This window comes from Balearica regulorum, chromosome 2 (assembly GCF_011004875.1).
Source record: "Balearica regulorum gibbericeps isolate bBalReg1 chromosome 2, bBalReg1.pri, whole genome shotgun sequence".
Taxonomy (NCBI): Eukaryota; Metazoa; Chordata; class Aves; order Gruiformes; family Gruidae; genus Balearica; species Balearica regulorum.
In genome coordinates this window covers 26,017,270-26,038,801 of record NC_046185.1, presented here as the reverse complement: position 1 = coordinate 26,038,801, position 21,532 = coordinate 26,017,270, and the positions used below count along the sequence as shown (strand labels likewise).

General features: G+C 41.2%; 1 protein-coding gene across 1 annotated transcript in view; it reads left to right on the top strand.

Annotated features, from left to right (window-relative positions):
- Window positions 1-21,095, top strand: part of LOC104629307 (neural-cadherin) — a 63,806-nt gene extending 42,711 nt beyond the window's left edge. The window contains exons 18-33 of the mRNA XM_075743685.1: window positions 733-2,350; window positions 4,286-4,379; window positions 5,164-5,348; window positions 5,971-6,203; window positions 7,238-7,515; window positions 8,932-9,146; window positions 9,424-9,555; window positions 10,394-10,517; window positions 10,656-10,788; window positions 10,871-11,051; window positions 14,008-14,174; window positions 14,844-15,108; window positions 15,900-16,080; window positions 17,490-17,743; window positions 18,693-18,847; window positions 19,249-21,095. Coding sequence (XP_075599800.1) covers window positions 733-2,350; window positions 4,286-4,379; window positions 5,164-5,348; window positions 5,971-6,203; window positions 7,238-7,515; window positions 8,932-9,146; window positions 9,424-9,555; window positions 10,394-10,517; window positions 10,656-10,788; window positions 10,871-11,051; window positions 14,008-14,174; window positions 14,844-15,108; window positions 15,900-16,080; window positions 17,490-17,743; window positions 18,693-18,847; window positions 19,249-19,650 — 4,617 coding nt within the window. The 3' untranslated portion in view covers window positions 19,651-21,095. The remainder of the gene's footprint in view (window positions 1-732; window positions 2,351-4,285; window positions 4,380-5,163; window positions 5,349-5,970; window positions 6,204-7,237; window positions 7,516-8,931; window positions 9,147-9,423; window positions 9,556-10,393; window positions 10,518-10,655; window positions 10,789-10,870; window positions 11,052-14,007; window positions 14,175-14,843; window positions 15,109-15,899; window positions 16,081-17,489; window positions 17,744-18,692; window positions 18,848-19,248) is intronic.
- The last annotated feature ends 437 nt before the right edge of the window (window positions 21,096-21,532 follow it).

The following is a 21,532-nucleotide window of genomic DNA, read 5'->3' as shown; positions in this document are numbered from 1 at the left end:
CGAACTAAAATGATTCTATGATTCCAAATGTGATGGTTTTCCGTTACAAAGCAGAGTCAGCATATTTTGAGTAACTGGATAAGCATAGCGTGGTTGGCACACGTACCTCATGCATTTAAGTCACAGAGTCTTTGACTACATTTATACTATCAAATAAACATTACCAGGGATCGTTCTTTGACTCTGGGACTTGATCATTTTCATTGTTTTGTTGTTAGAGCAGTCCCTGGCATGAGGACTGCTTTGTTGGCCCAACTAGCAGTCTCCCAAACAATTCCTGGACACAAATCAGGAGCTGGGAGTTCTCTCTGGCCTGTGCTGATAATCAGCTTGGATGTATGGCCACCCTGGTTTTGCAGCCTTCTGTTCACTCAGAGAGAAACAGCCCCTGTTTGCCTTTGTATTCCAGCTCCAAAAAGTTTCGCAAGAAACATTTGCTCAGCAGATCTGTTATTACTTCCACTTGGTTCTTGTGGCAGTTATTTCCTCTTTCCAAAATATACTGGGAAGTAGAATATATTCGTCTGTCTAAATGTGATCTTTTTGTTTCTCTAGGCCATGCATGAAGTTTATTGAAAGACTACTTGACCTGAATGACTCAAACCAATAGATATTTGCTATTAAAATGCATGCTATTTATTTAGCCTGCACAATACTAACTGACATCAACAAAAGAATAGTGATTTCCCCTTTTCTTTTACATAAACACTTGCCTGCTCTGGCTTGTTCTAGGTTTCTGCAACAGACCCTGACCAAGCGGCTGATCAAAATGCCATTAACTATTCCCTGCACGGACAGGGGGCTAGCAGCGAATTCAGCATCAATGAGAACACAGGCGAGATCAGCGCAAATAAAAGGTTAGACCGTGAGAAGCGATCAACGTGGCGCTTTCTTGTTCTTGCAACAGATGAGAGCGGAGAAGGACTGACTGGCTTTGCAGATGTGATCATAGAAGTGAGGGATGTGAATGACAATGAACCCCTTTTCCTCTGTGCGTTGGATGGCTGTTTCATGGGCCACGTACCTGAGGATTCTCCGGCAGACACTCCTGTCATGGAAATGACAGCAGTGGACCTTGATGACCCAAAGGCTGGTATGAATGCTGTGCTAACATACAGCATCATTCAGAATGTCCAAAATGAAATTAATCTGAACTTGTTCTCAATTGACTCAGTTAGTGGCACCATCTATACAGTGCTCAGGTCCCTGGATCGGGAGAAGGAAGACAAATACCTAGTAGTGGTTGAGGCCAGAGATGGAGGAGGGCTTACTGGGACAGGCACCGCCACTATTTTAGTGACTGATGTAAACGATCATGCTCCAGTCTTTCTGCAAAGGATCTACACGGCATTTGTCTCTGAGAATGCGAGTATTAACACTGAGGTGGCAGTGGTGTCTGCTGTGGACAGAGATGAGGGAGAAAATGCCATGGTGACGTTCAGCATCCTTGATGGGGACAACGACCGCAAGTTCTCCATAGAGACAGATGAAGTCAACAACTGTGGGTTTATTCGACTACGAAAGCGGATTGACTTTGAGAAGCCTCATGAGAGGGTGTTCAATTTGACTGTGAAAGCAGAGGACACGGATTTCTTCAGCATTGCTCACTGCGTGATCTATGTGGAAGACTCCAATGACCATGCTCCTGTCTTCTACCCCCAGTTCTATGAAGTGGCTGCATTAGGGGAAGATGCGCTAGTTGGCACCAAAGTTGTTCAGGTTTCTGCTGTTGACTTGGATTCTGGCCTGAACGGAAGGTTCTCTTTCCACCTGCTAAACAAGTCTGACCCAGGTGGACATTTCTCTGTGACTAGTGATGGGTGGGTGGTGGTTGCAGGACTGCTGGATCATGAGACAGTGACACAGTACCAGCTCATTGTCATTGCCACTGATATGGGGCAGCCCCCTCTGACTAGCAGTGCCACTGTTTTAGTGACTTTGCAGGACATAAATGACAACGGGCCAGAGTTTGAGGCTCATTATAACCCAGTGGTCTGGGAAAACACAGCTTCTCCACAGGTCGTCCAAATGAACGAGACCTCTACGTTGCTGTACGCTAAGGACCGAGACACTGCTGCTAACGGAGCACCTTTCTCCTTTCACCTTCTCAGTGATTTCGATAGTTTGACTAACTTCGACTTGCAGGACTTCCACAACGGCAGTGCCCTGCTCACCGCACTGCGTACCTTTGACAGGGAAGTGCACAAGGTGTTCTACCTGCCCATCCTGATCACAGACAGCGGGATCCCGCCAATGAGCTCCACCAACACACTGACTGTGAATATCGGAGACCAAAATGACCACCCGCATTCTGCTGGCTACATGGAATGTCTCATTTACAGCTATGATGGTAAATTGCTCCCTGATGCTTGCTTCCAAGTTTGACAGTAATGCCAAAGGAGCAGCTGTGAGATTCACAGGCCTCTGTCCCGTTCCACATAAGCTAAGATCTTAGTAGAGGTGCTTCTGAAGTTTGCTTAAGCCCCACCGGAGAGCAGTATGTGTGTGGGGCACAGGACTCTGGGCCATTTGGTTTGTAGAAGAAACTGAGCTAGCCTTGAAGGAAGAGCATAGCTCGCTGCTGCTCTATGTGTGTTTCTGTCAAACTTGAGTAATGGTCTCTTGTTTTCAGATGCAGTTTTCCAGCAGCATTAACATTTCAGGGGGGAAAAATAACAAAATTCATAATGTTGCTGAGAAGTGATGAGTCTGAATACTGAGAACCCTTTTCTTCCTCCTCAAATTTTTTTTCTCCTCCAAACTGAATTCAGTTTTAGTGAATAATCTTAAGCTGAACTCATGTGTAAACTGCCTGAGACATTCATATAATCCTTCAGCTGGCAAATGCTGTTATGGGGGAATTTTCTGTGAATGCTGGCTGCAGGCAGTGCAAGAAAAGCCACCTTTCCCTTCTTGCTTTGGCAATCAGCTAGCAGTTCTCTTGTGATCCAAGGTCCCCACATAATAAGCCCAACAGCAAAATAAACCACACAGGTAAAAAAATTTTGAGATGCTTGCATCCATGTAGGCTCAGGTCCTTCCTTCCTCTTCTACTATGCTGTGTATCCCATGGTTTGATAGCACATTAAATAGATTGTCTGTTGTGGGCACACTAGAAGCTACTTCTGTGTAGATGCTGTTGACCATTTATTTGTACTGAAATGTTGTTCTGCCTGTTGTGTGCTCACTCTCAAGTTTGGTTTATTGTAAAGTTGAAACTGAGTCTGGTTGCTATTTGCTAAGAAACTCTGCTTGTAGCCTAAGTTCCAGATCTTTTCATTAAGCCTGAATTCCCTTTTAGTTGCCTTTTTAAATGTTAAACTCATCTGTACTGTTAATTTCTGGGAGGGACTATTCAAGCCTTCAGATCTTTGGTTAGGTAAAATATTAAGGAGAGACAGAATGAGAAGGCTACTATCGTGTTTTGTGTTACATTCATATAATGTAAGAGTCAAACACCAGGGCATCCTGTATACTGCCTCCTGCAAAATATCCAATGAACGTTGCCACAGTTGCAGGAGAGGTACAGTTTTCTCTCCTTTTTGCATGCCGTCCCTCAGCTGTCAGGGTTGTCAGCAACCTTGTGCTGTTCCCTCTCACAATGTGAATTCCTACATTTTTTCCTCTTCTTTGTGTATCCTTGATCAGTAGATATATGAATTCAGATGCCTGTGCATCTTTCCTTCAGAAATAGCTTTTGTAAAACAAAAAAATACTAATTTGTGAACTTTGCTGAGAGGATGCAAAACCAGGAGAATACATGCTGCTTTCTATCTCACCCCAAAGTCTCAACATCTACTCAAAATAAGGCTGGTTACTGTGTTTTGGACATCCTCTCTGTCTTGCTGTAATTTCCTCCAAATTGCTATTGTTTTTTGCCCTTTATAATCCAGTCAGCATTTTTGTTGTTTTTCCTGCCCAAGCCCTGTCTAAAGCACTCTGTAAGTTGGTTGGATACTGCAGCTAAAATAGTGAAAATGAGTAATTCTGATATTGTTTCTGAATATCTCTTACATTTTTCCTCAGAGGTGGCTTGTCTTTTTTTCCTTCTCATCCGCTTTTCATTGCAGCTACTTGTTGAATTAAATCTATGTAGCCATACAGCAAATACCCAATAAGTAGGACACCATGTGGTATTTGCAAACTGGTGCACCTCTTCTCTCAGGAACCATCATAACTATTTTTGTAGAGGTTTTAGACTTAAACCAGTAAAACCTGAATGGCCAACCTGTTTGTGTAGGTGCGAGAGGTCCAACCGTGCCACTTACATGCTGTGTTGTTTTAGGTATCCTCCCCACGACTGTACTGGGCCAGGTCCGTGCCCCTGATGATGATGACTGGGATCACAAAATCTACCAATTTGAAGGAAAAACATCAAGGTATTTGGAGAGAAAAAAGGAAATTGGGTGAAATGTATGGAAATCTTGCCCAAACACATAAAAACATAAAAAGTATTTAAACTGCCTTTTTTTAAAAAAAAAACAAGTGTGCAAAAGCATTTTGTTGGTTAGATGCTTCTACGTAGCTCTCCAAAAGCCCTTCCAAGTCTGAGACCACAGTAAATAATGCTGTATGCCAAACCAGTCCACTTCCCCTGATGGGCTAGAACACTACTCCAAATTCCTGTTCACAGTCATACCCATAATCAGTATCAGTGAGCCACTACAGAAAAAATACCCACTAATTTCCATTCTCCTTCCTCCATGCTCCTGGAGAGTCGGTGTTTCTGTGTCACCACTGGTTTTAAGACCTTACTTGTATTGGATGTGTTCACATAAAGTGTCTGGATTGTGAATGTGGTTGAGACGTACGTGTGCCATTTGGAGGTTTTGACAGAGGTGCACTTCCAATGAATGTATCTAAACTAGGAGTTTGCACTGTTTCCAAAGTTACAGTTATAGTAACCGGAGTCTTCCTACACAGTTCCTATGGCACAGAAGCAGGACAAAACCTTCTTGATATACTGGTGAAGAGTGATTAGGAGCCAACAGAAGGCAATGTGAAAAAGTTCTGTTCTGCCCTGTCCCTTCATGAGGGAACACATCTGCTTTCTTTGATAGCTTTCCCAAAATAAAGTGGATCAGAAAAAACAGCAGTGATGAAAATTGCTACTTAGCTTTTGAACTTCTCATAGCTTGATCCTTGGCTTAACTCTTATTACAGGTACTTTATCCTTAATGATAACTCAGGTTTGCTGACTATTAAAGAAGGAACCCCACCAGGAACATACAACATAAGAGTCAGAGTCATTGATGGAGTCTGGCCAGATGTTGTCTCAACTGTAAAGGTTACGGTGAAGGAAATCAAAGATGATGGCCTGCGTAATGCTGGTTCTATACGAATAAGAGGTAAGCAATGTGGTGAAGTACGTTAGGATCGTAATACTGAAATCTACCTTACTGTTACTGCTGCGTTGCTTAGAATTCTAATGCTCTTAAACATGAGATGAAGGTGAATAATTTTCTAGGTAAGGGTTTGAAAATGCATCTTTGTTTGTATGGTCCTCTGACACTGCATGTGAAGGTGCATCTATGGTGAAAAAAGACAGCAAGAAATACTTGTCTGATGCAGAAGACAAAGATGTGAAATTTCTACACCAACTTCTTAACAAAGCAGCAATTTATATTTCAGGAAAAAAATGAATAATTTATTTGAATTATTTATTTGAATAATTGTCTGCCTGAAATTCACCAAGTTGTTTCATTCTTTGTGGAAAAGTAAAATCTTCTTAAACATGTTTCTGATTTAAAAGAATGAAAAAAAGGAAATGAATGAGAGTCAAAAAGGTTGAGAACACAAACCCTGAGCAGAAGCCATCCTGGAGAATTTCAGAGCCTAAAAATGAAAATACTCCCGAATTTGCAGCTGAATGCATTTTCTGCAACCTTGATATTATTTTGTGTTGCTCCTCTCTAATTGCTACAACAGTTGCAAGATATGTGTTTGTCAGGTTTTTAACTTTTATTACAGGTATCACTCCAGAGGAGTTCATATCCCAATCCCCTGAAAAACAGAGTAAATACTACCAGATGAAGAAGCTGCTTTCAGAAATTATATCAGTCCAAGTCGAAAACGTTCACATTTTCAGTGTATTAAATAGTGCAAGTCCAACCCAAGGGGTTGATGTTTGGTTTGCAGTTTATGGTCCACCCTATTATAAAGCAGAAAAACTTAATGGTAATGTAGCAGCCTCCAGAGCATGGGTAAGTATCCATACTATGTATGAAACCGCAGCATCTTCTCATTGTGTCTATTCAGATAATGTCCATTGCCTAGTGAATGCGCGTATTTAGAATGACTGAGGGAGTAATGTATGAGAAAAATGGATAATTTTAGTCAGTAAAGTCAAACAGTCCTTTAGCACTTATATTAAAAGTTTCAAATATGTGTGTTTTAAAAGCCAGCCTATAAATACATATTGAGTCACCTAAACACAATGAGCTTTTAGGAAAGCGAACATGTTCTTCCTATCGAAAAGACTGCTAAACTCTGTATAAAGGATGTGTTTGGCTCTTGCCTTTCTATGTGGTATCTTAATGTTTTGATTTATAGTCTTCTACACAGAAACATTCTGTAGCTGAAATTCACAAACCAGTCAAAAGTTCCAACTTTCTGATTTAAGAGGGCAAAGCAGTAAAATAACCATTCTCCAGTGGAAAACCAGGTTGGAAATGTGCATTGACAATTTAGTAAAGCTCCTGCCCCTCTCGCAAAAAAAAAAAAAAAAAAAAAAAGTTTTGATCAAAGTTAAATGACTCACTCTGTTGGAAATGTGTCTGTTGGTACACAGAGGCTGAAATAAGAATTATGTTTAGAAGAAATGCTGCTGTACCAGCTCCCTCTTGCCAGAAAAGTTCTCTTCATTGCCAAATGTCTGTCCACCCTTCTCAATATTTTTAAGATGGAAGTCCAAATTAAGAATACAGATCAGATGCTATGTAAATAATCCATCACAACCATCAGAGATTAAAATGTATCCACTCATCTTATGATTAATATGATAATATTTTTGTCTTCTAAGTGCTTACTCACACCGTAATTGACTTATACCGAGGCTTTGGCCTGAACAGATGCCAGGCTGAGCTGCCTTTGGCTGGATAGAGCGAGGTAGATGTTGGAAGGAAGTGGCATAGCAACCAGTTTTGAGAATAAATAAGACTGGGGCTTTTCATGGCTGTCATTGTAAGCTTCCTCTCTGTGGAAAAGTCAGATGAATGCAACTAATTGTTCTCCACAGCTGGAAAACATCTTGGATATAAATATCACCCAGATTGGCATTGATGAATGTGTGACCGCAAACTGCACTCATAGCAGCGGATGCATCAGCAAGCTTGAACAGAATCATGTGCCAACAATAACCACAGCTGGAAGCATTTCACTGGTGTCTGTGACAGTCCTGAGTCATGCCCTGTGTGGCTGTGCAGCTCGGGAGAGTCCTCGTCTCTCCTGCTCCTCATACCAGACAAACCCTTGTCTCAATGGTGGCACATGTGTGGATACTGATTTGGGCTACAGGTTGGTAAAGCTTTGTCTGCTGTGGAAAGTGCTTCTAGCTCAGTCTGTAAGGAGCAAGACCGGAAGCTTGGGGAGATATCACTGCTTTTTTGTTATACTCCATGCACAGGTTTTGCAAACAATCCTCTATTTTCAGGTAGATGCTTTGGTTCATCATAGTCTCTGGGAAAACCTTGGGAAGTTTGCAGGCTGCACCAGTTCCTTTAACGTTGTCCTGCAAAATGCTCTTGTTTTGTGCAACCTACCTTAATGTTGTTAAACATTTAAATCATCTCACTTAAGTCACTTACTAATCTCTTCCCCCCATTCTCTGCCTCATTTTTTCTCAAAAAATGACATCTTGTAGACAAAATAGTATGAAGGTGAAAAAAAAAGATGGGACTATAGTAGCTCAGAATGAGGCTAATCCCCTTCCAGAAGGCAAGCCTTAAGCATATTTGCTTAAAAAAATGGTCATCCCAACATAGGAAAGCAGAAACAACTAACCAGCCTCTTCTGAGAACCCTTAATAGGGGTGATAGGACTCAGAATGAAGCTGCAGAAGCCCTGATCATAGTAAAGATTTGTGTCTGACATTGCTGCTCAGATGCAATCAACCAGGGAAATTTTGCTGCCCAGAAACTCTTGGTAGGCTCCTCCACCTATCATTTGCGCAACTCTGAGGCTTCTTTACTTCTACTCCATTTTCGGTGGGTTTTGTGAGTGATCTTTTTCTGCATCCTACTGTGCCACTCTGCTCTCATTAGGTACTAGCGACCTATGGGACGCAGAGCCTAAGAAACAGGGGCCCAGCTGTTCTCCCTCCCTGTCCTCCTGCCCTTTTCTGTTGCTCCTTTAGTTCGCCTTTTACAGTTTTTGTTATTGTCATGCTGTGGTTAGTTTTCTACAAAATCCCCAGAGTATTAAGGAAAGAATCCCAAGCATCTATTTTTGATAGTGAAATAGACCAGTAAGTAGCTTGCAATACAAGTGAAGTTATCAAGATCTATGACTGTCATCCCTTTTCTCACTTTTTCTGGGTGATATTACCTTCCCACACCCTTCCTTTGCTTTCCCTGTCAACACTATAAAGTCGTTAAACAAGCTGATAACTAAGCCTACCAAAAAGTGGAGGTTTTTATCTTTGCTGAAGAGATTAGAGTTTCAGGTGCTTTGTGTATTACCATGTCTCCATCATTTGTTCACAGAATTATTCTTGCATAGACATATTATCACTTAGAACTAAAGCTCAATTGTGTTTGTACAAACAAGTCAATAGGGAACATTTTATGATGGGAGTTTTGCTAGTGCTTAATCCACACTATGGCCTAGGCAACACCGTCTTCTGTGTTTGAAGTGGAGAGTCCTGCTGTGGGAAGAGCCCTTCATGACTAATGCTTGGATGGTGGAATTTCGCTTTATTTATTTTTTTAATAGATGCAAATGTTCTGCAAATTTCCATGGACCAGACTGCCAGCAGACAAAACACAGCTTCAGAGGACATGGTTATGCCTGGTTCCCTCCTCTTAAGCCTTGCTTTGAGAGCCGCATCTCCTTAGAGTTTATCACTGAAGTCGCCGACGGCCTTCTGCTGTACCACGGACCAGTGGCGCGAGGGCAGCCAGGAGAACAAGAAGATTTCATTGCATTAGGTTAGCGCCTTAAAGAGTATTTGTTCTTTGTGTTTGTATGAAGGTGAGATTCTACTTACAGTTGATATTTAAAAAAAAAAAAAGAAAAGTTCATAAAGTTCCTTCTGGAGAATAAAGAAAATGTGGAACAATTTGCCAGTATGCCCAGTTTGAAGTTGGATTTTTTTAAACTGACTGAACAATTCCTCCAACTAAAATCTGACTCTAACAATCAGTTGAACTGTGTTTGAGTGGGAACATGGTTCATGCATATTAAATAAGAGTCTTTTCTTTGCAGAGCTCTCTGGTGGCATCCCGTCGCTAACCGTGAGCCACAGCTCTGGTGAGCTTTTCCTGCAGCTGTCACGAAAAGTTAACGTTGCAGATCGCCGCTGGCATAATATAAAAATTATAAATGATGGAAAGGCAAGTGTAAATATGGACAGTCCTGTGGAATCACTAATTCATGTACATAGTTATCCCTTCTGAATCCTTCCTCCCTTCGGTAGAGCTCTTTTACCAATCGGTCTTTCATCATCTCTGCAACAGCAGGGATTGAAGTTTGTCAGCTCAGATGCCCCGTTAGTCTTGAGGCAGTGAAGCAGAACAAGGCCTGAAGAAGTCTGATCCAACTTTGAAATTGGCCATGCTGGGTTTTTTTGTTTAATGAACCTATCCATAGCTTAGACCACAGAGTCATGATAATCCAGGGCCTAAATGCTTCCTGGACTGATGGAAGGAAATATCCTTAATTTTTCCAAGTGGGAAACTCTGCCCCACCAAGTGACTTCAGACATGCAGCACAAAGGAGATAGTTATGCTTTTGTGTAATGGGAACATCTTGCTGCTATAACACTGGTGAAGGCATCTGCTGGGTTGCCCCTTCCTCTCCCCCGTAAGACAAACTGGGGATCATGTCAGGAACTGGGACGGGTAGCCTGGAAGACCATCTGCTCAGCTAGACTGTCCCTTTGGGTTCTGATTAAGCAGAAAACTCCAAGAAAATCCCATCTTTCCCCTACCATGTCAGTGACTTGGCATGGTCATGGTAGAGTCAGATCTTTCTTTTGTGTGGCTCCTTAGTTATACGCCATGTGCAAAAACCTTCCAGATTAGTATGTGGCAGTGTTTTATTATTTTAATAAAGTTTCCCACACTGTGACTGCTAGTTACTATTCCTCCTTCTGCTAAGTGAAAGAAAATGTGTAATTAAACTGTATGCACATCTCTGGATGCAATTGTTTTAAATACTGCCTTTCTCCAGACAGTGAAGCTGATTCTTGACCACTGCGTAAATGTCTCAATTAGAGGTGATGACAGTGTCATTAAGAAGCTCTCCCAAATGGATCTCTCTGCCTGTGAAGCCTCTGAAGAGACTGTGGGAATTCAGAGGTAAAAAAAAACCCAAATAAACCAACATGAATTGAAAACATAATTGCTCAAAATAGCTGAGGAAAAAGGAAAAAAAAATCAGCCAAGTTTCTGTATTTTTCATGCCCCTAATTTCTTCTTTCCCTCCCTTCCCTTCAGCATGGGTAGGCTCTTCAGTGGCCGTCAGCCCCTGCAGCTGGGTGGAGTTAAGAAGACTTTGCCTTACCATGATTCACAAAGGCGCTTCAGAGGGTTTGTTGGCTGCATCCGCAATGTCATTGTTGATAGTAAGGTAACGCTACTAACACCAGTCTTGGGTTTACTGCTGTTAACTGTAAACACCTGATGTGACGCTCCTCTTTGTCCTTTTCCAGGTCTATGATTTAGAGCACCCTGCAGAGTCCTTGAACAGCTCTCCCGGCTGTGTCCGTACAGATGAGATGTGTCAGAGCGGTGGGATGGCCTCCTGTGGCATCCATGGCAAGTGTGTTGGTGGTTGGGATTTCTTTCGCTGTGACTGTTCCCCGGGATATGCTGGACCAGCATGTGAAAAAGGTACTGCAAGTTCTAGGGGGAAATTAATGGTGAGGATCTGTGGGAACAGCATCAAACATACTGTTTTAAATTTACCACAACTTTGAACTGAGTAGCCTAATAAGACCATGCTGTGTTCTGGGAATGATTTAGATCTGCAATGATGTAAAGATCCTTCTAACTCTTGTTGAATAAAGAAAATGCCACAGATGAGGGTCTTGTTGAGACCTGCTTTGCTTTACAGGGGAGGCAAGTGGTCAGATGGGTTGCTTTGTCCTTTTCATCACAGCATCTTACTTCTCAGTGGTGAAAGAGGAAACATTCTGTATTGTGCCTTCTTCCTCTGATCATAATGATCACAACATGTAGTTTAATGAACATGGTACTATTTGTGTATGTTTCCTTCTTGTATACAGAACAATAATACTCTATGCAGGCAGCCAGACCCTCTCTTCCTTTCTCCATCTGCCACACAAGATTTAAAAGGTGTGACAGTAAATTACTCAGCGGAAGCTCTGTCTGTCCAATGGGATGAGGACTGGAATTATAATTGGCACGCTCTAGGCTTGGAACCTTCACTACTTAAAGTGTTTACAATGACCATGGAAATGGTTAATATTGTTCAGCTATTTGTATTAATGTTTTGCAGACGGATGACACTGGTTTATAAATATCTGCCTAGATTTAAATATTATTCTGCTTTGCATTATCTTGGGATGCTGGTTCACAAGCCCAGCTGCTGTATTGGCTCCTCCCCCTCACCACTGTGGGACAAACGAAGTGCTCAGAAAATAATTAGTCAAAATCCATAAGTCATATACTGATTTAATAGGAAAACTTTGATTGGTTCCAACTTCTTCTAATATATTTGGTTGCAAAATGCTGGTGTTCAGCTGATGCTTTATGAATGGCTGAGCCGTGTTCACAGCAAGGAGCAGACAGCTGGGGATACGAGTCACTGCAGTGTCCCAAGAAAATCCATCCCTGCTCATCAGCTAGAGCCTGTAGCTGCAGAGATAGTGAACAAGAGAGAACAGTGGGCTAGGAAGAGTTATAGGAGGGGAATAAGCTAGAGGAGAAAAGAAAATATGCTTTAAAAAAGTGAAGAGAGGAGAAACAGTGAGGGGGAGAGTGCGGAAATTAAGTCTCTTGATCATTGGATATATCATTTGATGTATCAATCTGAGTGATGTGGTTGACACGCCTGAGGGATGGCATGCCAATCAGAGGGACCTGGACAAGCTTGAGAAGTGGACCCATGCAAACTTCATGAGGTTCAACAAGGCCAAATACCAAGTCCTGCACATGGGTCAGGGCAACTCCTGGTATCAATACAGGCTCGAGGATGAAGGGATTGAGAGCAGCCCTGAGGAGAAGGACTTGGGGGTACTGGGGGATGAAAGGCTGGGCAAAAACAAGCAATGTGTGCTCATAACCCAGAAAACCAACCTTATCCTGGGGTGCATCAAAAGAAGTGTGACCAGTAGGTCGAGGGAGGTGATTCTGCCCCTCTACTCTGCTCTAGTGAGACCCCACCTCAGCACAGGAAAGACATGGACCTGTTGGAGCAAGTCCAGAGGAGGGCCACAAAGATGATCAGGGGGATGGAGCACCTCTCCTGTGAAGACAGGCTGAGAAAGTTGGGATTGTTCAGCCTGGAGAAGACAAGGCTCCAGGGAGACCTTATTGTGGCCTTTCAATACTTAAAAGGGGCTTATAAAAAAGATGGGGACAGATTTTTTATTAGGTCCTGTAGTGACAGGACAAGGAGTAATGGTTTTAAACTAAAAAAGGGCAGATTTAGACTAGGAATAAGGGAGAAATTTTTTATGATGAGGATGGTGAAACACTGGCATAAGTTGCCCAGAGAGGTGGCAGATGCCCCCTCTCTGGAAACAGTCAAGGTCAGGTTGGACGGGGCTCTGAGCAACCTGGTCTAGTTGAAGATGTCCCTGCTCATTGCACAGGGGTTGGACTAGATGATCTTTAAGGTCCCTTCCAACCCAAACCATTTGATCATTCTATGTCCTGGGAACCAGACTAAGTGCCCCAGCATCAACCGGGCACTTTCTGGATTTCTACTTGTGCGACACTGACCTCAGATTAGCTGTTGGTGACCCAGCGTTCTTCATGTCTCGTCACTAACTTGGACTATGTCTTTATTTGGTAAGAACAAACTTCTTTTTTTTTTTTTTTTTTTTTTCAACTGAGCTGTGCCCAGAACAAGCAGATCTAGGACTGCTGTCAGGTAGTGAGACTGAAATGGGTGCTTGCTGCATAAAAGCACCAAGGTCTGGGTGGTTTAGTGGTTTTTGATTTCCACAAAAGTGCAGTGCAACTCTGCTGAATGACTCTCAGATGGATTCCCCAGGATGATGTGGAAAGAATTAATTTCAATGCATTTTCCCTAGTTCAGATAATAAACACTGACATAATGTCTCTCTGTAAATTAAAAAAAATACATATTATGACTTTTGACTCTGTGCCTGCTATGAGGTTTTCTCTTGTGCCAAATGAAATGGGAAGTAAAGTGCATATTTTCTAACAATGAGGGTTATTAACCACAGGACTAAACTACTGAAAGAAATATTAGATTATCTTTGGGTTTTTTTTTTCCTTCAGATCAATACCATCTACTTTACTGGAAGAAATGTTTCAGATCTTAAAAAAATAAAAGAAGTTGTTTGGCTCAGTGTAGGAGTAATTGGGTAGAATGTATAGCTTGTGATAGGCATAATGTTAGAGACATCATCTAATTGTCCCTTTCCTGCCTAAAATCTGTTTCCTTGATTTATTCTTTTGCTCTTAACTCCCTTGGCAGTGGGGGGATGCTTTCCATGGTGCTTTATTACATTGTCAAAGCTTCTTAAGAACTAAAATTCTGACATTCAGAACTGGTTAATTCTCAAGCAGTGGAGATCCCAGTGAGCAGTAATTTCTGAGATTTTCACTTTGATTTTCTGTGCGTTGTGCTTAGTTCTTCCAGAATGGGCTTTTGGAAGGGACAGTTGGATCCATTATGAGCCAAGAAGCATCCTCAGCACTCACAGCACTCAGATCCAGCTGATGGTGCGCACCCGTATCTCCCACAGCACCCTTCTCAGCTTGGCCTCTGTAGATGGGAATGGATACATCCGACTGGAGGTGAGCAGCCCAAAAGCCATTCTGTTTTAGTGCTCTTCATTTGTCGTGGAGTACCCCGGTAAGAGGAAAGGATGCAGGTTCCAATTATGGACACTTATTCTTTCATGTAATAAAAAGCAAGAATTTTCCACATGAGAGTAACTACTCTCATTTGTGTTGTCCTTCTCAGTATTACCCTTTCATAACATAGATTCTAGTTGTTTCCCTGCAAAAAGTACAGATGAGTGCATGTGATACATGTGAATGGGGAAGATTGTTTTGTCTTGTTTGCCTTTTCCATTTGCTTCTATCTGTCTCTGGCTATAGAACTTGTCTCTTCATTTTTCTTGCTGTTGAAAAAAAGCTATCTGGATTACGTTGCCTAGACAAAGGCTAATTATTCCAATTGTAACAGGAGGGTCAGCTGGGAAGACTTAAGAGGTAGACATCAATAGGGAGAAGATTGATAAAAAGGTTCATCTGAGTTAGGACAGTAGCCAGTAAAGAAAAGAGTTGATAATTCCTGGACCTGCAGTTTTCTTGTAGTAATTTTTATCTGGCAATAAAGCACTTAAAAACAAGAGTGCCATTTTCATTTTAAGAACTCAGGTCCATTTCTTGAGGCAGGACTGTGTAATAACATTTAGACGTACATTTCTGTTATTAAAAGAATTTATTGTCTTCCTCTAGGTGATTGAGGGTTTCTTTAGCGTTAACTTCAGCTTGGGGGACAAAAGTCACTCTCTGAGAATGAGGACATTACGTATAAACAACGGCCAGTGGGTTCTTCTGACCATGGAGCGATACAACAATGAATTTACCCTGCGTGTTAACAGTGGTGGAGGTGATCAAGAAGTGACCTCTGTCTTGGGTACAAATAGATGGTTTGAAATGGATTGGGCAAGCATCGTGCTAGGAAACCACCTTCCTAATCATTCAGAGAGCGATTTCCAAGGTAACGTGATGGGTTCCCAAAAGGAGGGAATTAAATCCTAAAATTGGTATCCTTGAGTGTATTGGAGAGTCTAAAACCCAGGTAAGAATTCCCATGGAGACTACAATGCCCATGAAATCCCACCTCCTCTACTAGAGGATTCAGGACTAATGTTCAACTCTTTATTTGCCATTGTATCTGGTTCTAGTGAAGCTGTGAGATTTCCTGTTAATATTGAAAAACAGCACTTCAGATTTTTATTTCCCATGCCAGAGGCCCCAAGTAGGGAACTCACGCTGAGATCTTCACTCCCTTTTTGCCTCAGAAAGGTTTAAGGAACAGACACAACACCTCCTAGTAGGAGGAGAAGGATTTTCGAGGCAATTCACACCACACTTCATTTCCTGGTGTGGGGTGCTGGAACTGGAGATGGTGGCTCAACAGAAGACAACTTTTTTCAATTCTGTTGCTTCCCATTCAGCCCTACTTTTAAGATTCTATTTTAAACATAGATTAATTTAGTGGAGCTGTTCTGGTTCATAGCACAGTTCTGCTAAATTGATGCATTGCTACAACCAAGCTGTCCTACAGAAGTATTGTCAATCTGTAGACTGGTCAGAGCCCATAGCCACATGTTCTGTAGCTCTTCTTCTAAAATAAAACTGATAAGCAGTATTAGGATCATTTTTAAAAATGTTTCATGTTTTCTACAATGCTGTAAGGTCTCCTGCATATGCATCGTGGGCAAGGCTTGAGGTGGGGAAGTTGCTAACTCAACGTATTTCTCTGTGTACTCCCCTGCTTTGATGCAGGTTGTATGCGTGATGTCCAGCTGAATGGTCAGCCACTTCTCGTGGAAGGCAAAAGCACGGAGTTTGGCTTAATTCTTAGGCGGCAAGGTGTCACGATGGGATGCCATTCCAGTGCCTGCAGCAGCCAGCCCTGTTACAGCCCTTTCCTTTGTGTAGACCTGTGGAGAAAATACGAATGCCGGTACATTACGCTTTTGTTTTCATCCAGGGGTCGTGGGGAAGCTCTTTCTTTCTACCTTAGTTCAGGCAACTTGCTTCTAACAATGAAGCTTCTAAGTCCCTGCTGCTGTTGGTCAGAGAGGGGCATCCCAAGGACAAATCCTGCTCTCCATCTCATCTCCCAGCAGGGGCCAAACTTGCCTTTTCCTGCAAGTCTGATATGGAACCTTATTTACTCCACCATTTTTTCCATGGTGAGAAGATCACAGACCAGTGAGGAAGTGAAATGCCCTTTGATAAAAGGCAGGTTGCAAAAGCTTTGGTCTCTCCTCTGTGTGAAAATATATATTCTGATATAACATATGCATATTTGGTATATATATGTGTAAAATATATCTTGCATATACAATATATATTTACTTCTATTTTCTGTGAAGTTGAAATTAATCATACTTTGTATGAAACAATGACACTTTCAAAATTAGACTGTCACAAAACTGGATTCTAAAATTGGCTGTCCAGGCTCAGAACCAAAGCCCACCAGCTGGTATCCTACACAGTTAGTTCCTTGGAGAAGATCCACTCTTTCAAGAAAAATTTCAAAATATGTATATTAAAATATGCAAATCAAAATACAGGCATTTCTGTTAAAAAAACCCCGTATATAAATACATGCAGGACTGGGAGAAGGAACCACTTGAATTCATTCAACTCAGCCAAAATTTAGCACTTCTGAAGCCTAGTGATTCATTGCTGCAACAGGCTGTGAGATGGTTTTAAGTGTGCCTTGGGACACTCCTTTCTTCAGTCTGCTAGTGAAAGAGCAATATGAAGGCTCTTCCATTTATTCATTAGTATTTCTTCTTTGGATTGCAGAAAGCGGGTCTGTGCTCCTCACGGTATTCCTACACTGCCTCTTCAATTACATATCAGAAGAAATCACTTTCTCTGCCAATTAAAGTCCTCAAAGACAAGATGGGTCATTCTGAGGAGGTCAATGACATCTCTTTCCCAAAGGCTCAGATGAATGTTGCAAAGCTTATCCTAAGTGCTTGCTAACCCCATTGATCTCAGGCATCTATTTCCTTCTAGGGGTTTTGAACATGTTTGTAGAAGAGGGGTTAGTCTATTCAGAAGCTGAACAGGCTCTTTCCTTTTTTAACAAACTCCTTCCTTTTTTAAGGAAGGAGTGAAGCTCTTCTGCATATCTTCTGGATGGGGAAAGCAGAACATATGTTCATGTTTTGATAGGCCTACTAGCTCACTATGTTAGAGTTTACATCTATTTCATACTTTCAGTGTGTATTTGGGATTGCTTGAAAAGACTTTAATTATTTGCCTTAAAGAAATAGTATCAAACTTTGCACAAAACAATGTACAACTGTAGGTGCTTTGCCTGTCTAAAAGACATCTTCTGCTTTTGTTGTTCAGGTGTCCAGCTGGGAAAGTAGAAGTGACTGACAGCCTTACAGGGCTCAGACACTGCACCTCATCACCTTGTGGACACTGGACCTGTAGGAATGGGGGCACCTGTGTGGCTCAATCCCAAGACAAGACCATCTGCCAATGCCCTGAAGGTTACAAGGGAAGATGGTGTGAAATTAGCCAAGTGAAGGCTGGAAGACCTGTCGGACTCAGCTCTGGCTCTATTCTCGCAATCAGCATGTGCCTCCTTGTCTTCCTAGGTAGGAAAGCAAGTACTTTTTGTCTTTCTTTTTAATCTTGTACCTTGCTCCATTGAATCGAGCCTGCTTTACCCTTGGATGTAGTGATCAGTGTTTCACTTTTTCTGGAGATCACCAGTTGGGAGTTCATTTGAGGATGCTAAAAGACAGGCATCAGCACATAGTTACAGTTTACTTGTATTGAAGCCTTGTTACAGAACTTACATTGAAGTTCAAGCAAATTTAGGACTTCTCTCTTTCAGAATCACTTATTTTCAATCCTTCTTAAAAAAGAGCTTTCCGTCTATGTATGCAAATCTGTGTACAGCCACAGACACCTGAAACTCCCACTTGCCCTGAGACCTTACATTTGTATTAGGTAGGACCTACAGCTAGTACGTGCTAGTCACATATTAGGAAGGAAGAGATCTTTCTCTAGAAAGTTTATGATCTTAAGAGGCAAGCCTTGTTAAGAGTGTGGGGCAGAAAGAGATGTTCACTGTGTGTCTAGTTTCAGGCGCACTTTGGCTGAAAAGTTAATAACACCGTAAAACTGTTTCTCCTATTGATAAAGAAAAACTGCATACACATCTCAGAATAGTAAAGACTCCATGATAATATTACACTTGTAACCTTCATTAAAACAGTGTTTTACTTACTTTGGGTATCTTATTTACTCAGGATTGGTGAAAGGCCAGAGATTGGCCAAAATGCCTTCTATTTAAATGGATTCCTTTAGGTAAGTAAAATACCCTTTTAATGAAGTTTATGATGTAATATACATAGATGATTCTTTACATTCCTGAATATAAGTTGCTTATATATTAACAATTATGCATTTCTTACCTGGGAAATTGGTTGTCAAATTAAGAGTTGATTTAATATCTCAGAAATCGTGTAACTTCTTGTTTATCATGCATCGTACTTTGTCATATCTCATACAACAAATACATGTCTTTATTTCTTCCAGCACTCTTGGTCTCCTACACGGTGTGGAGTCAGTGGGGAAGCTCAGGGTTTCGGAAAGGAGGAGTTTACCACATTCCTGAAGAGCGTGAAAGCTGGGAGGATGTTAGAGAAAATGTCTTCAATTATAATGAAGAAGGAGGTGGAGAACATGACCAGGTATGATGCAGCTTCAATCCAGTCTTTGCAAATCCAACCTCTCTACCTTCCTTTCCCAGACTTTTTATTTATCTGAATAAATCTTAGCCAATTGATTATTTTTTTTTTAACCTGAAGTAATCATGAGTGGGAGGCTTCTATTTCAACCCAATTTGTACCTTTCATGATGCTTGTCATCTGTGGCCACCTTTGAGGAGGTTGCTCTGGACACAGCATTCTTGCTTTAGTTGGACTATCGTTTCACAAAGGGATTTGGTGTGATCTGAACTAGGCCCTCTCTTTTCATCAGTTTGTAGAAAACTCACAGAATCCAGTTTCGTGTTGCATTGAGTTTTAAAACATTTTTCGGAACCTGTTTCCTTTGTGTTGTTTCTCTCAGGTATTTGTATTTTTTTTTCCAGAATGCTTATGATATAGATGAGCTGAAGAAACCTCTCCATATGATTCCCCACTTTTCCTTGAAGGCAGCTGCTCCACACTCCAGGACACCCACCGGCCCAAAAAGAGACTCACTCCCAAAACATGCACATCAGAAACTATCGACATCAGCTGTTACCGGCGTCCCAGACTTCAAGGAATACGTTTCTCAAATAATTTGGGATGCAGACAATGATCTACAGAGTCTTCCAGCTGACACTATTCATTTTTACTGCTTGGAAGGGCAATGCTCTCTAGCAGGGAGCCTTAGTTCCTTAGACTCCATTTGTGGTGATGAAGATCTAAATTGTGATTGCCTCCAAGAGTGGGGGTCAAAGTTTGACAAGCTTAAAGAACTCTATAAGGTCTCAAACGAACATTTATAACTAGCTTAAAAAGAAATTTGACACATTGCCATGACATATGGACACTACTTTTAAAAATGCCCTTTTTTATATACAAGGTACATCAAGTAACTTGATGCAAGTTTTTAGTACAGTAGTGTGTTATACTAACTTTTCCCAGGAGTCTTTTTATATGCACTGTACAAACAGGTATTTAATGGTAGAAGTGCAAAGACTTTTAAACATGACTTTTCTTGAAAACTTCGGAAAGTAGGATTTGTATAGAATAGCATTATAATATCCCTTTTTATTTGTGTAGACCACAGTGACTTACTAGAATTATCCTGGATGCAAGAACTTGAATTATTTTCTCCCTAGTATTAATATGCATCCTATCAGGTGGGTAGCAATGCGTAGGACATTTTTTGAAAATTGCATTCATTTTAGACTGTGAAATAACTATTACAAATGTTAAATATAAAACATCTTAAATTTCTGTTTTTCTTGTCAGCTTTTGTCTTATCTTCCTAAACTGTAATCTCCCTTGACATCACACATACCATGTCACTGCTACAGGCTGCCCAACCACGTGAGGCTTTTTCTGTCTGACCTTTTTTTTCTAATTACCTGTAAAGAGGGAAAAAGAGTGGAAAAATCCTAGCTGTGAATAGCACTTTGCTGGTGTGACAATTTTACACTCTTAAAAGTGGTTGTGAGACCTGGGAAAAGTTTCTATTCAGTAAGCTTTTAAGTCCAACTTTGCTTTCTATGTGGAACCTTTCTTCAAAGTCTGCAGCTGGAAAACAGAAGAGCTGATAGCAGGTGTGAAGAGAAGCTAGAAGGAAATCCAGGCAAAAATTGGAACTGAATTCTTTCAATCAGGACAGTCATGGTAAAAATTGGGATCCTCAAGACAGAAAGTGTGGAAACCTGCCCTGTTCCCCTTTGCTTCCTCCTATTCCCACTCCCCCCCAAAAAGGACTGTGGTTTGAGCGTGGAAAGGGAGCCAGGAACATCTGAAATCTGATGTTGACTTGCTCACCCCTGTGACCATGGGGAAATCACCTTTCTCTCTTTCTTACCTCTCAGGGGCAGCTCCCCATGCCTGGCGTGATGTGGGAATGGTAATAGTTGCTCACAGTGTGCTGCAAAGCTCTGAAATGCTACGGGTTTTTTTTATTGTTTTCTATTCAGGGTTTTTTAAGTTACAAGGTTTGCTTCCTATTGAAACATTGATGCTTCCTTTGATTTATAAATATTGTTTTAAAATCAGGTCTTTCATCACTGTTGATCACTTGGCATAAAAAATGCAAATGTAAATCCATTTTGTACCTAGAAGGGTGATTTTGATGCTATTAGAACAAGTATAATTTACATTGAAAATCGATTGAACAAAAACACCATGTGAACTGAATAAAACAATCTGCATTGATGCCATAAAATAATTTATGTAAATGATACTAAAATAGCAATATTTATTAGAAAGATTTGGAGCAAAGGGTCAGTATGAGCCACTCCTTCATACCAAAGCCTCACATGGTTGGGCATTGATTCTTCTTACAAAGTCATAAAAAAGAAATCTTGTAGCTATATTAACATATAGCCACATCTTGCTTAATGTACATTTTTCCTCCTTTCTAAAGATGTATGGTGTGGTAAGAAACTACAAAATCTCTTACATCTGGGGATGTTACATATGCTGTGCTGCAAATGAAAACTGCTGCGCCCCAGAGCTTCAGTAAGGTGGCTGTTCTGAGTCTTGAACCCTTAGAACATTTTTCTGAAGTGCATATACATTTTATTGCTTTTTATTTAGTTGTGTCTTCTGAACTTGGTATAAAGCTTAGTGTAATTATAGATAAACTGTCTCTTCCAAAAGAGACTAATCTGAACAATGTGCTACAGATAATGCTGACAGGCTAAC